This window comes from Vidua chalybeata, chromosome 4 (genome assembly GCF_026979565.1).
Source record: "Vidua chalybeata isolate OUT-0048 chromosome 4, bVidCha1 merged haplotype, whole genome shotgun sequence".
Lineage (NCBI taxonomy): Eukaryota > Metazoa > Chordata > Aves > Passeriformes > Viduidae > Vidua > Vidua chalybeata.
This window is the reverse complement of record NC_071533.1, coordinates 2,455,858-2,470,966: the sequence shown is the minus strand read 5'-3', so window position 1 is coordinate 2,470,966 and position 15,109 is coordinate 2,455,858. Positions and strand designations below refer to the sequence as shown.

At 44.5% G+C, this 15,109-nt stretch overlaps 1 protein-coding gene across 10 annotated transcripts in view; it reads left to right on the top strand.

Annotated features, from left to right (window-relative positions):
- The window catches only part of ANKRD17 (ankyrin repeat domain 17), a 69,637-nt gene that overhangs the window by 13,291 nt on the left and 41,237 nt on the right, over nt 1–15,109 (top strand). For 7 of the 10 annotated variants that reach the window (XM_053940113.1, XM_053940114.1, XM_053940112.1 and 4 more), the window contains exon 1: nt 2,796–2,841. The exons of the other annotated variants lie outside the window; for them this stretch is intronic. In XM_053940113.1, the coding sequence (XP_053796088.1) occupies nt 2,809–2,841 (33 nt within the window). In that variant the 5' untranslated portion in view covers nt 2,796–2,808. Of the gene's footprint in view, nt 1–2,795; nt 2,842–15,109 lie in introns of those variants that run through there. 10 annotated transcript variants of the gene reach the window in all.

The following is a 15,109-nucleotide window of genomic DNA, read 5'->3' as shown; positions in this document are numbered from 1 at the left end:
AGAACACTCTCAGGATTCCCCTTGGCTTAACACGTTTCATGGGGCTTGAAACAGGACTTTGTTCCCCGTTTGTAAGTCTGTCTCCTCAAGCTGCACTTCAAATGTTTTCTCTCCCACCTTCTGTGGGGGAACAGAAGTGTGTTTGGGTGTTTTAGGCTCGCAGAGTGTAAGGGATGTGATGGATGGGCACAGCTCAGACAGCTGTGTGGTTTTAGGGTACCTCTTGATCAGGAGAACAGGCTGATTTTTAGTAGTGGATGGTGATTAATGAGGGTACTGAGTGGATCATGCCCTTCAGCATAAGGCTAAATAAAGAGCCTTAGCTTTCAAGTAGGAGCTGAGATGTTTCAAAGAGATAATGTGTTTTATCTTTCCTAATCAAGCACTTGAAGTAATTCCTAGAGCTGGACTTGAAATGGGTTTGTATTTACCTGTGCAGAATTAAAGATGTATTTCCTGACCTGTGTGTAAAACCCAAAATCACAACAGTAGAAATACAAAAGAAATTAATCACAAGGGTCTAAATTTTTTTTTGTTGTTTTTACCTCAAAGGTTTTGTTTTTTTTTTTCCTTTTTTCTCAGGAACAGAATGGAAGCATTTGTTAAAGCCTTTACTTTACACCTCTATGAGATCTTCAGTAAAACATCAAGAGTTGGGGATGGGCTTTTTAGAGTTTGGTATTCGATACTGTAAATATTTTTGAAGTATGAAAGAAAGTCTGAGATCTCATTTTACAAACAAGTGCTTCTTTCTAAGCCAGCATCAGAAAGCTGCCAATTAAGGGTGGGCCAGGGGAGAGGAGGAAGGATTGGGTATTGAGGTTTGGAGTGTGAAATTCGGGATGTTTTGTTTGCTGCCTTCAAACAAATGTTGAGGGTGACTTGCTTTCAGTGCCAGGGAGGTTTTTTCATCGCCCTCATGGCTCACATGTAGAGTCCTCACGTCTCTCATGGTGTAAGGGAAGCTCTGAATTGTTCTTTGGGATAGGGTTTGTAACTGAAGTGATGCTGTTGCAGACACGGTTCTGCAGTTTCCCAAGCAGAAAGGGAAATTGTCCAGCTCTGAAGGTGATTGTGCTCCTTCTCCTGAAAATCTGCTGCTTGATTTGTGGATCTGGGGGAGACGATGCAGTTCAATTTGCCCTGTGTGCAGCAGCGAGCTGCTTTTGTTCCTGTGTAATGCTGCCTTCGAATTTGAAAATGTTTTCAGTGGTGTCATGTGTGAAGTATCTCTAGCTCAGTGCTAAGTTGTGTGCTTTAAGTTTCTTTTTTTTTTTTTTTTTTTTTTTTTTTGGTGTGATATAAGGTATCTGTTAATTCTTTCTGAGGCTCAGAAGACTGAATAGCTTGTCTTTTGAGACATGAGTGTTATGTGGGAGGTGGTGGCTGGTTTTTTCCTTTTATATATATACACACACAAAGAAATCCTTCAAGCTGTCAGGGACAGCTTTGTACTTGGGCTAATGTTTGTGCATTATTGCTGGATTTCATGTACACGGGAACAGTTGCAAGGGGCTGCTGGGGATGTTAGAAATGCCACCCTAAATGACTCCAGAGGAACAGTGGAATATATTGTTCTGTGGTTCTTCCTTGAATCAATTCTTGTAAAACTGTAAAATCTGGGGTGTTCCCTAAAGTGGAAAAACAGTGGAAAATTGGACAGCCCGGGCAGGTGTTGAGTTTGTTTGAAATAAGGGGCTTTGTAATAGGTGAGTAGGATGTAATTCCCACTTTTGGTGGTTAAATAACGTTTTTAAATGGAAGAATGCAGCTATGCTGAAAATTCATAAGATCAACTGGAATTTCTCTTTGAGATATTACTAGCCAGTCTGGCTAGATTTTTAAATCCAGGTAAGAATATTCTTGCTGTTAAGTGAGTGTTTTAAACAATTAGTATTTTTTGGGAAAAGATAGTTAAACTAAGTGATTACTATGAGTACTTCTTCAAGTGAAAACGTGAATTTAATTCCTTTGGCCATTGGACTCCTTTGTGCTCTGCTGAAATGACATCATGAGGGAGATTTTTGGGGGATTGACAAGATTTATTATGCTGGATGTTTTGAACTGGAAAATGAGTTATTTTGAGAGCTGCAGATATGATTGCTCAGTGATCTTGACCTGCTGCGTATGGAATTGGTATCACTGTCACCTAGGGTTATGGAATATGTAAGATACCATCTTTTGGTCCATTTGATGTTTTGGGTTAAGCAGAGAAGTGTGTAGGTAAGAAGTAGGTACTCATCTTGGTGGGTAGATGGTGATGTTTCTCAAAGCTGCATTGTGAAGACCTTGCTCCATGCGGTCAGCACCTTTTTCTACTGGTGTCATAGCCTGTTTCTGGAATTCCAGCCACCCGGGAGCTGGGTGGATGAGGGCAGCTGGAGACAGGGCAGCTGATGGAGCAGCGCTTGGGAGGTTTTGGTGTGATGGGAAGACAGGTCATAGCACAGAAACAAATGTGGCATGGCACGCATCTGCCTAATCTGGGGCTGGGGCTTCTGCGAGTTCACGGCGGGGAAGGAGGTGCAATGATCCATGGGACACGTAAAACTGAGCTGGTTCTGCCCGGGCTTTTTTTCGTTTAATTCTTCTGTGTTTCCATCCCTGCGGCGCTGGCGGAGGGGCGCCGCGCGGGCGTTGGGGAGCGGCGCGCAGCCCCCCTCCGCACGCGGTGGTAGGCGCCGGGCGCGCACGGGGTGGAACGGTCCATTTCCTGTTCCCGTGCCGCCGGCGGGGGGGGCCCGGCCGTGAGGGAGGGGGCGGCGGGGCATGGCGGCGGCGCGGTGAGGCGGGGCGCGGGCGGCCGCGATGGAGGCGTACGTGCTGGAGGACATCCTGGAGGTACGGCCGGGGCGCGAACAAAGGGGGGCGGGGGGTCGTGGGGCCGGCCCCCCGGCCCCGGCCGTTGGGGCTGCGGCGCTCGGTGGGGCCCGGGCGTGCGGGGCCGGGCACCGGCGCTCCGCACCCCGCCGGGAGGGGTGCGGGACGTGCACCCCTGGGGGTGACATTGCGGTCACATTACCGGGGATTTCAGCCACTGCTTGCCATAACTCTCTCTGTCTTTTAATCTTTGTTGCCAGTGTTTCTGTTTCATAGAATCATGGAATCACAGAATGGCTTGGGTTGGAAGGGACTCTGAAGATTATCTTATTCCAGCCCTGTGCTATGTGCAGGGACACCTTCCACTATCCCAAGCTGCCCCAAGCCCCATCCAACCTGGCCTTGGACACTTCCAGGGATGGGGCAGCCACAGTTTCTCTGGGCAACCTGCGCCAGGGCCTCACCACCCTCACAGGGAAGGATTTCTTCTTGATATCTAAATCTACTCTCAGTCAATCTGAACCCATTCCCCCTTGTCCTGTCATTACACACTCCTGTAAGTAGCGTCTCCTTTTTCCTGCAAGTTCCCTTCAGGTGCTGGAAGGCTGCAATTGGGTCACCCTGAAGCCTTTTTTATTCCAAGCTGAACAATCCCAGTTCTCTCAGCCTTTCTTCATAGCAAAGGGGCTCCATCCCTCTGATCACCTTGGTGGCCTCCTCTGGAGTCTCTCCAGCAGCCCCATGTCCTTGCTGTGCTGGGAACCCCAGAGCTGGAGGCAGGACTCAAGGTGGGGTCTCAGCAGAGCAGAGAGGCACATTTGTTGCAGTATGTAATTTTTCCTGCTGCATTTCCAGTTGTCTAAATGTAGCCTGTTCTTGCTTTCTCTACAGGAGTAGATCTCCCTCTGCAGCAGTAATTTATTATGAAATAAATGACATTATCTCTTCCTGTGAGGGTAGACTGGAAGTAACCTTTCAGCCAAATGGAGAGGCCTGCCAAGAAGTCATAGAGTGAAACAGGTCTCTATTACGGATTATATTTGCTGTAATAATTCAAGGAAATGTTTCCTGGCCCAGGTTGCCCAGAGAAGCTGTGGCTGCCCCATCCCTGAAAGTCTCCAAGGCCAGGTTGGACTGGCCCTGGAGCAACCTGGGATGGTGGAAGTTGTCCCTGCCCATGGCAGGGGGCTGGAGTGAGATGAGCTTCCAAGCCATTTTATGAAATACCTTTTTCTTGTTCCTGTTGTTTTTCAGGTTTTGCAAGCAAAAAGATTGCCAGATGACTTGTCAGAATATTTGCATACATTCTTTTTTGTAACGAGAAGCTGCAGCCTCATTAGCTGCTGTCAGAATTCTGACAAAATAGTGCTTCCACCAGTGCTTGTCCTGTAGGTTTTTTCCCATAGTAGCCACACTTAGGTTACCCTAAAATTTTTGATCAATAGGAATACTTGCTGTTAACTTCTGTGTGGACTTTGGAACTGCTTAACGTAATTACATAGAGAATATTAACTCAGCTGTTCACTTTATGGTGAATAAACTGGCACAGGTGTATGAGCAACACATTTTCACCAATATCTGTGTGTGTGGCTGGGTTTGTGTGGGGAGGTAGGAAGAGCAATCGTGAACTGGTCTTTGTGCCATCAAATAAATATTTCAGTACTTTACTTGCCTATTTGCATACTGAAAGCTTTTTCTTTTTTCCTTTTTTGTTCTTTTTTTCTTTTTTTTTTCTTTATTTTAACCACAGTTGCCATATGCAGCTTCATAGTATGTAAATTAATAAGGTATATGGTGCTTATCAATAGTCCAGTGTGGAGGGGCAATTGGGAAGTTAATTTTGTCGGTATAACAGAATTTGGACTTGTGTGAAATGAGCAATTACATCTTGCTTCTCAGTGGGATATGGTGGCATGTCTTCTGATAATTTTGTCACACATTCACTTCCTGTTCTCAGCATCAGCTAGATCCAGGTAAAAAGCATCCTTAGGAATCAGGCATGGCTTGTCTGGCTTTAGATGTGTGTGAAGTATGGCTGAGTCCGTTCATAGGTCTCTGAGGTCCTCTGGTAGCACTGCAATCTATTTGTGATTTCTTAGCACGTCACTGGAACCCATGTCCAGAAGTACAATTTATAGTTCCCTCCAAACTTGTTTCTGTTGTAACTTTGAGCAGTCTGTTTACAGTGGTTGTCTTATTTTCCCATTTGAGGGCACCATTCTGGTGCTCATTCAAAGGCAGCAGTGTGGAGATGGAGAGAACTGCTCTTGCTTGGGCAGCAGATCTGTCATCTCTGTTCTGAAAATAATTGGTACTGCTTTGTATTTAGTTAAATTTGGAGTGATCATCAGACCTTGCCTCTTCATAAAGTCTTCAAGAAATTCCTCTAAGCTGTTTATAATTTAAAACCAGAAAAAAAGGCGTTTTCTGTAGTGTGCTAGTTAAGTTCAGTTGCCAAGAGACTGAGGTTCAGATGGTGTTAGAGGCCCTTACTGCAAGGGCTGCTTCTGGGGCCAAAATCACTTCTGAATGCTAAAACAAAAATAAGTCTTCAGCAAATGCAGTGCAGCTGCAGGCAGACATGGCTGTCAGCCCAGAGGATTTCACACAGCGTCCTGGCTGCCCTGTGCTCAGGCCACCTTTGAAGAAGGTGCAGGTGGTGCAGAAGTGGAGCTGGCTTTGCTGCTTTCAGCTGAAGACCAGCGTTGTCTTGGCTCTGTCTCTTAAATCTGGCATTGAAAGCTTTGTGTGGGGATACAGGTGAATAAAATGCCAGCACTGTGGGGTTTAGCTGCAGTTAGCTGCTGCTCACTTGGATCTTTTGCTCCTGTATCCTGACCATATGTGTTTGTGGATGTGTGACTTGACTGACACAAGGCTTTTTGTGTTGGTTGAAGCTTTCAGGTTTTGGCTTGCACATGCCAGGGGAGGAATAATTACATTACAGGAGACCTTAATGTAGAGCTGTAGTTGTGTTTTTAGTGCTTGAGTTAGTCAAGAAGAGCACTCTGTTGGGTGGGAGAATAGGAGGTAAGTTCAGTGCTGACAGATGAGGGTGTGGTCCCTGTTGTGCGCTGAACTCGGGCTCGTAGCTCAGAAATCCACTTAGGAAGCTTATGACAGTGGAGGGGTGAATTTATGTTCCCTGTGTTGATTTGAGACTTTCCAAGAGCAGCAGCTGTGTGCTCTGACCTTCAGGTTCTTTGAAAGCTCATTTGTGCTTTGCTTTTGGGAGACAGGCTTCAGCTTTCTAGCTTAAGGTAGATATCTTCTACCCACTTTGAACTGAAACTCAAAATCACTGTGAGAGAAACTTTGTTACAGTGATATTGGGAGTATTTCCTGACTGCAGAAGGGGTTTTTTAATTTGATTTCATACTGGAATCATGGGGATAATTTAATAATGCCCAAGATCCCGCTTTGTATGTGGCTGCCAATGGTGTAGGTGAGATAATATGAAAGGATCAGGTCTTACACCTTGGGTTGTCTAGCTGAACCACAGTGGAGGCAGCAGAGCATAGTTCAGGTGGTGACCACAAGATTTACACAGAGCAGAGACTGCCCTGCGCGAGCACTCAGGTGCTCCATGAAACACTGGTGGAAGGGAGAGCAAACATTGAGTAGCAGAGTCGTGTCTACAGTGCACGTTCAGAGGTCAGGGAGGCCTCTGCAATGCAATTTTTTTTTTTCTTTACAGGCCAAGTCTTTTAATATTTATAAACATTGTAGTCTCTTGGTCTGAAGATTAAAATCAGCATTATATTGCAGTGTTGGGGCATTAGTAGCTTTCCCACGTTCCAGCTCTTAAACAGGCTAATCCTTTCCCCGTTTTCTTTCTCACAGTTTCTCTTAGTAATCTTGTCTGGTTTGCTTTTTACCTGTTTTCTTGTCTTTTTAAAGAGTTTGCCCATATGAAGTTGGTGTTGGCTACTGTGTGCTCCAGTATTTCCTGGTGATTTCAGTCATAGAATATCCTGAGTTGGACGGGACTCAGAGTTCCATGGAAGTCACACTCCCCTCTGAAGTCCAGCTCAAAATCCAGCTGAGTTGTTGCAGTTGTTCGTAGGTTGTCGGGACAGCCTCTCTATGCCTTACTTGCAAGTTAGTTGGAGCCCTGCTGTAGTATCCCTTTCATCGAGGTACGATTGGTGAGTCGGGGCCACATCTAGTCCCAGCCCCAGGAGATGAATATTGGAAGCTGACGTTCCTGTGTCCAAGGTTGTACTGTGAGGAGGAGAAGCAGCAATCCTCCCACAAACAGCGCAGCACCGAGGCACCCGCACGGGACTGGGAGAAAACTTCCTGGCAGTAAGGTTTGGGTGGTTCCCAAGGGCTCCTTTGTTGTTCAGTGCTTTCAGACAAACCATGGGAAGGTGATTGCCTTGGAACTGTTCTCTGCTTCCTACTGCCTCCTCTGCCTGTTTTTCCTGTGACAAGAGGCGAAGGACTTGGAACAAGCCTGTGTTGAATCTCCCTAGAAAAGCAAATACTATCTTGGATTTCTGTGACTTTTCCTGCTGTTGTGCAGAGCAGGGAGCTGGTTCTGGGTCCCTTTGTGTGACAGATGGGACCGGAAATCTCGTAGATAAAATTCCTCTGAGTCTTAACCTGTTTCTTCTTGACCTGCAGGAAGAGGTTACAGACTTAATGGCATAATTTGAAGCCATTCTTGTTGTCTATGCTTTATTGCTGTATCTTTTTCAGTAACAGTAATATGAAAATGCAATTATTGTGTGAGAAACCTCTAAGTAACTGACTTCATACTGGATAACTGTGTTTAAAAGGTCAGTATCATTCAGTGCTTGTGTCTGCCAGTGAGGGTCTTACTAGCTGGGAAGTCTTAGCCAAGGACATGACCAGCAGGTGGGATCAGTTGATCAGCAAAGGTCTCTTTGGACCCACGCTCTTCATCTTTAAGCTCTTGGTTCAAATGAAGTCCTTAATCAAAAAACAGTGAGAGAATTGAGAGGGATATTTCAGACAGATGGATTTATTTAATTTTTTTTCTTTTTTCTCCCATTCCTTCATACATCCTGTCTTTAAATGTTCATAGAAATATTTAAACAGGTTGTTTCCATGGCCAAGGTACTTGTTACATTTTTTCTGCATGTGCCTGAAATCTCTTCAGATCTTTGCCTCCCTGGAATTTACTGGCTGTGTTGACTGATAGGAAGTCACATGCTCTAAAGCTGAAACCCACACTCCAAACAACCTGTTGCACTGCCTTGGCATCAGAATCCTGCAAGAAGGAAATCCAGGGAACTGGCTGGTATAAATAGTGGTTCTCTGTCACTTAATGGCCATGTAAATATGGAATAAATAAGATTAAATATCTTCATGGAACAGATGTGATGGGAAGCAGTAAGGAGAGAATAGAAATGAAAATTGTTGTGTTGACTGTGAGGAAATTGGCACGTGATGTTTATATCTAACATGGGAAGCAAACACTGGAAAGCAAAGACTCCACTTAAATTTGCTGTCTTTGCCCTTAAACATTGATTTACTTTTTTTGAACCTCTTTTTGATAAGATGGTAAAAACAGATATATTTGGACTTAGTCATACTTGTGTCTTGCTTTAACTACCTTCACAAGTCTGTTCATTTGCCATATGTTAAAAACTGTTCAAACCCCTTCAATATGCTGCAGCTTTCAGTTGGGTGTGCCAAATAGAGCAAAAAAAAAAAGTAACTCATGTATTAGATATGCCTAACAGTAGTTTGTATTGAAGGAAGATTTCAGGGACTGTCAAGCTTGTCAGGATTTTAACCAAATGAGTTGAAATTATTAGAAATAATTCCTTCTGTGCTCAGTTCCCCAGGCAGTAACAATAGGAATTCTAATCAGATACTGAATCCAACTGTCTCCTGCTGTAACTTTATCCTTTCACTTTTCATCGTAAGAGAAGATTGGTGAACTAGGCCATACTGATTCCTTCATTGAAAAAAATACTTGCATTGTAAATGCCAAAAAAGGAAAGGAAATCTGCATTGTGATTCAGCTGGTTCACTTCACTCCTTTGTTGGGTTCATTTTTTGTCTGTGTGAGTGTGGTTGGTGGTTTGGGACAGTGGCACAGCCATGTCTTCATTTTACTTTATAGGACAGGAATAAATACAAATGAATTAAACTGGAATAACTTGAAGTTATTTCAAAGCTCTTGACCTAACTAGTCACATCTTCCCAAACTATATTTTGCTAACATTATTAATGTCTCTGCTTAATATGTGAACTTGGTATGCTGCATGATGAGGGATATCAGCACTTTTTAATATCAATAATTATTTCAGCAAGATAATTACATGAAGAAATGCAGATGTCCTCTAAGGACCTCTGGTTTCTACTATCCCCTCCCAGATCCCGATAGGTTAAATTGGATGTGGTTTGCAGAACTTGTGGAGGCAGGATAAAAGCAAGTTCTGATAGAAGTCATCTGCACAGGAAGAAAAATGGGATTTCTGTAGTTTGCAATAAATTGAATCCTAAATAAGGTTTGATCTTTTGGGATGAACCTGTTTCCCTGATACTCACTTAAAACACGTTCCTTAAGGAGCCATTCTTGAGTCTCCAGGTTCTGCTGTGATGGTGAATTTCAGGCAGCAGCAGCTTGGCTGCTGTCTTTGCTGTTTCCTGGCTTGGGAAGTAAAGGTGAGGGAAATGGTAGCTAAACCTTCATATACTGAAAGGTTTCACAGTTTCATTTAAACTGTGGGGAGGCTGCAATCAAAATGCACATATCTTCAACATCTTTTTTTGTTATTACACAGATATTTGTAAACTCAGTCTTCTGGTAACAATTATTTCTGCCACATTGTGTTGTATTTCTTGTTTCTAATGTGCATTGCAGTCCACGTCTCCTGTCCATCAGTCACTTAGTGTAGCATGGCTTGAGACAAGGAGCTACCGCCTGGTGTCAAGAAAGATGAGTTGTGGGGTAAAGAAACTACATTTCTTTGGCTTTTTCAGACTTGGGAATTGTGTTTTGCATTAAGACCCTGAAGAGAGGGATAGAGTCCTCTCCTAGGGTGTCCTTTCAGTGAACTGGTGCTCCTCATTGCATTGATGATGGGACAGGAAAGCTCTAAGTAGGCCAAGGTAGTGTGGCATTGCTTGATGAAAAAAATTTGTTCCTGCATTCCTGTTTTTTTTTGTTTGTTTTTTTTTTTTTTTTTAAACTTATCTGCTCACCAGTAGATGCTGTATTGCTGTGAAGGAGCCTATGCACACGTCAGTGTTTCATTCATGCCAAAGGGAATTCTGAGCTGGACTGGAACAGAGTAGCTGTTTGTGTGTTCATCCTGTCCCTCCTCCACATGTCCTCCTTCCCTTCTGCTGCCTCATCCTTCAGAGCAGAGCACTTGCTTGCTGTTGTGAAGAGCAGCCGACCAAAACCACTTACAGAAGGGAAAGACTGCCTGCCAAATTTGTGTAAGAAAACATGTGGGCAGCTTAAAACTATTTCTGTTTGAAACCCAACTGGTGCTGTGCAGTTCAGGCCGCTTGTTCACTGTGTTTTATGCTCAGTGGCCACAGGGAATGATTGAATAAATTTGTGTGTTCTGTGGGTACCTGTGGACCTGGTGCCTGAAATGCACATGGGCAGCGTGTGTGCAGGAGTGATCAGCATTGAGAATCCGAGAGGATTTCCTTTTTTGCAGGAACAAGGAGGAAGAAACACTGCCTAGGTGTGCTTTCAGTATTGTTTTTGAAGGCTTTTAATCCCCAGTGTTGTCTTGTGGGAGAGAACACAGTTCTAGGGGGAGTGTGGGTTATACATAGTGGGCAAAGCAGGCAGACTGGAGTGGGAGGAGAACAGCTTTTCTTCCTCGCACTGCTGGGAGAGATGGATGTCTGCCACTCATATGTCTTTCCTCCCAAGCAGATCTTAGTTTTCCTGATCACAGGCAAGGAGACAGTCTGCTGCCACAGAGGGGACAGACAGGGCTTGGGAATGAGTTGGGTAACAGTATTTTTTGCCACAGTTCATTTCCCACCCTTCATCAACCCACTGTGCTCCTACTGCAAAATGCCATTTTGTTGGCCTGGGGTTGGTGTATCATCCTTTCAGTGGCTAAAAAAAAGTAGGTATCTTTGCTTCTTGCTTGATGTTAACCTGATGTTGTACAGGAGTTGTTAAAGCTTTGAGACACCACAGTGTTGGGTGACAGCCCCAGCTGTTGTAAAGAAAGCTCTCCAGGTGGTTTTCAGGCATGAGAAAATGTTCAAAGCGCTGCTACAAAAGTAAAATTTACTTGTCCATGAAGCAGGGAGGTTGTTTTTTCTTAGCTTTGCTGGTAACTGAATGGCTTTGTGGTTGGGAAGGGGAATTCTCTGAAGCATCAGGTTTGTGTGCACCCCAGATCCAGTTTGAGTAGTAAATTGGTCCTGCATGGGTGGGTGCCAGTGGGCGCTGGTGGTGGGTTTTTACAAACGCTGTCAGGAGGGCCTCATCCCAGGAGAAAACAGAGCTATTACCTTGGAAGGTGTGGGGAGGGCAAGGAGCTCCTTAGAGATGGGAAGACGCAGTGTTTGAGTCCATAAGAGAGGGCATTAGGAGTCAGAATAACTTCATCATACAAGATACCAGATCCTTTATTTCTGCTCCCATTGCTTCTCTTGTCCTGTGATCTGACCAATCTGTTTATCTCAATATCTGTGTGTGGGGATGAAGATGCTTGGACAAGCATGGATTACTTTACTTGCCTTCTGATACTGTTGAAGCAAAATATTGTTGACTTGATAGTTTGTCTGCATGTCAAATTTGCATGGAATGGAGGTCTGTCTTCTGTTTGGAAGCTTTGTGGTGTAAATGAGCATGTGGGCCGTCCTCTGTTTTGACTATGAGTTTGACTTTAGGATCAGAATTGGGAAACAGACAGAAATAAGTCATCTGACAACAGTTAGGAACCAGCAGTAAGCTCCTTATGGGAATTGTAGCTGCTGTACTACTGCTGTAGTCACTTGTGGATGCAGGAGGAATGCAGCCAAGCTGACTAGGCTGGTTGCTGAAAGTCTGTGCTGGCTGAGAAATGCTTTCTGGCACATTCAGTGTAAAAAATTAGAGCATTTATTGTTGAAGACTGGAAAAGTCCGTGGTTTGTCTCTTCTTAACCTTAAAAATGCAACATGCTCTGTCAGGGAAAACGCACCATGCGGAGGCTTTCTTTTGGGAAATTGATTTTGGATGGATATAGATGATTCTGATTGAGAGGTGTGAGGGTGGTCTTGCCTGTGAGTGACATGATGAGCTGTGAATGCTTGTCATCTTTTTCCTCTGGATCTGCATGGTTGCTAAGTTCAGTGGCTTGCTTGGCATGGGCTCTAGAGAAGCCGCTTTGATCCGAGGGCTGGCTGCACTGCAAGAAAGGATTGTGTGCTCAGATGGGAGAGAGCTGCTCCTGCATGGACACACTTCAGCTCTGCTGTTAGGAAATCTGGGTGAAAGCAAGGCCCCACAGCTCAGTCTGCCCAGAGCTTTATTGCTGCTGGCTTTGTCCACTTAGGAGTTCGGATGTCGTGTTTCCATTGTTCAGCTGTGCTGAGCTACAATCCTTAGAAAAACAACTTGTTTCAGCTGGAAATGGATGGGTGTGCGCAGTTCTGAGCTGAAACTTGGACACAGTGCATGAGGCCGGGCAAATTGAGTGGGGGGAAAATACTCCAGAAAAAGTGTTTGTGGGAAGTTGTTCCACGTTTAGTTGTGCAAAACTACTCCAAACTCCCTTTTCAAAGGATGAGGGAAGGGTCAAGGTCTGTTGCAGCAAAGTCTGAGTGTGACATGGAAATGGCTGCTTATTGAGCTGTGTAAGAGAGCTCAAGGTACTTCTCCTTGAAGACTCTGCAGGCAACTAATGTGTAGAAAAGCCCCCTCAAGTTTATCAGTGATAAAGATAATAAATTATCATTGGGAATTCAACCTTGACTCTTGTAGAGATAGGACTGAAACAATGCATTTGTGTTTTTAACAGCTGAGGGTTTTGGAGTTTGTTTTAGGTCTTCAACTTTTCCTTAGGTGTCATTTTAAAGGAAAATGCTTCAAGGATCCAAGTAAGCTGTTGTGGATCTGTTGGTGTAGCAAGGTGCTTCATGGCGTGCTTAGAATTGAGAATTAGTCAAATCTATCCTTGGACAGTGAAGGCAAAAGGTGAGTCCAGTGGAAAAGGAACGTGATTAACTGTTAGAGAAGGATTTTCTCTTTCTTGGGAGCTCACCTTCCTTAAACAAGGCTTAAGAGAATAATTAGTCCCTTGAAAGTAGGGCAGTGAGGAATAGGATGTAACAGTGCACAGCAGAACTCCTCAGTCCCTCCTCAGCAGTACACACTTTGTCTGGAAATGCTGGTGCTGCTGCCAGTGAGATGTGTTTCAGGTAGATGGCTAAAATCTTCTGTTCAGAGCAGAGTCAGGCTTTGTGTACTTCCCAGTTTTTAATTACTGAATTGACCAAGTTGAAACAACTTCATATATAGCACCTACAGCAGAACTACAGTGTCCTGTACTACTTGAGTTCTTTGCCTTCCTTGGTTCTCACTACTGAATCTGTCAAAGCTGGCTGTGTCCTGTTTAAGGATCTTTCACGGTGTGTGATGATGGTCCTGGGATGTGCTTATCCAAGGAATTTTAGAGTCCTTGAGCTGTCCTTCAGGACAACTCCAAAATGCTCTTTCTGTAGCTCTTGCTCCCGAGCCTGTGGCCCAGTCTGGGGGGGTCAGAGGGAATGTAACCCCTCTGTGCTTTTCAGGGCTGTGGTGAGGTAGCTCTGGTTTGAGTGGCCCTATAAGTAATTTGCTAAGTAGCTTAGGTGATGCTTACCTCAGGTACTTGAGGGAGAGTCTTAGGGAGCTGCAGTTGTTCAGGTGTGACATTTGGGGATTTTGGTGATAAGGGAAGAGGGTCATTCTGGGAAGCCCAGTGGTACCATCTCCTTTATAGTTATGTGATCCCTTTGCTTTGTGTCTGCTAAATAGATATAACAGTGAGGAAGACTTGACAGGTGACTTGCTAAGGGTGGCAAAAACTGCCTGCATAGGCTCAAGCTGTCCCTTTAGTATCCCTCAGTTGTAGGGTCTTTTGCAGGGATTGGTTTCCATTTTGGTTCTGCAACGGCATGGGAAGAACCTTTATTACGGGTGCTGCTGTTTGTCGGCGCCTCTGATGTAGACCACCACAGCTCCAGTGATACATAGGAGTTATTCATACACTGTCAAAGCTTTGCTTCTGAGGTCAGTTCTTTCAAAGCTTCTCCAAAAGAAGAGGTTTCTGTCAGAAGTTCAGGTTGAGGGAAGGTTGGGAGGAGAGTGAAGGCGTGAACTTGTGTTGAGGGCTTGGATTGAAAACGTGGCAGCTTTATATTGTTGATGTAACAGTGTTGTCTGAAGCTCAGCTTTCAGAGGCACGAGTATGTGTTTCAGTGGCTTTTTTTATAGTGATGTTTATATTTTGTTATTCATGTCAAAGACTGAAATGTGTTTTTTTTCCCCCCACATAAATGTGAAATTTGGGCAGGGAAGTTAAAATGATAGTGAGATGAGGTGTTGCTATTTTTACACTGGCATGAATTTTTTCTCGCATGAACGGTTGCAGCTGAATACCAGTTAATGCATGAATTTGCTTCATGTGGAAGTATGCCAAGTGCTTGGAATGAGGGATTGAAATGGAAAAAGAATATTATCCCTTGCAGTTTCACAACCTTCTCATAGCTATGGCTTTCAGCATGCCTGCCCCTCTGTTTTTATTGCTGTGTATGCTGCTGGGAATGCAGCGTGCGGAGGAGAGGAGGGAATTTTCCTGTGAATACCTCAGCACCTGTCTCGTCATCAGAAGCACACTGCAGTCCTAATGCAGGTGTCCCTGCAGCAGAGACTCGGCTGGTGCCAGTCGTGGGGACTGTGTTATGCCATTTCAGCAGCTCCTTATGCTGCTCCTCTCACCTCCCTCCTCCTCTCCCCCTTTTAATTTTTGTAGCAGCAGTGAGAGAAATGGAGTATACAGTCAAAGGAATAAAATGAAAGAAGATACTGTTGAGATGTTCCAGATCTGCCAGACTTCAGATTTGTGCTGAAAGAGGCATTTTGGGGAGGGTCAGTGCATGTTGAGAAGACAAGGGATCTGATTGTGTATCCCAGATTGGTGGGAGCAATCCTCACCGTGCAGGGAAGAGGTGGTGCTGTCAGACTGTGTCTGTGGTGACAGTGCTGCAGTAGTAGCAGGGTAGGGCAAGTGAGAATCGCACAGCTTGCTCCTCTTAGGAAATACATTTGAGGAAAACACACAAAATCTGCAAAGCTGAAATG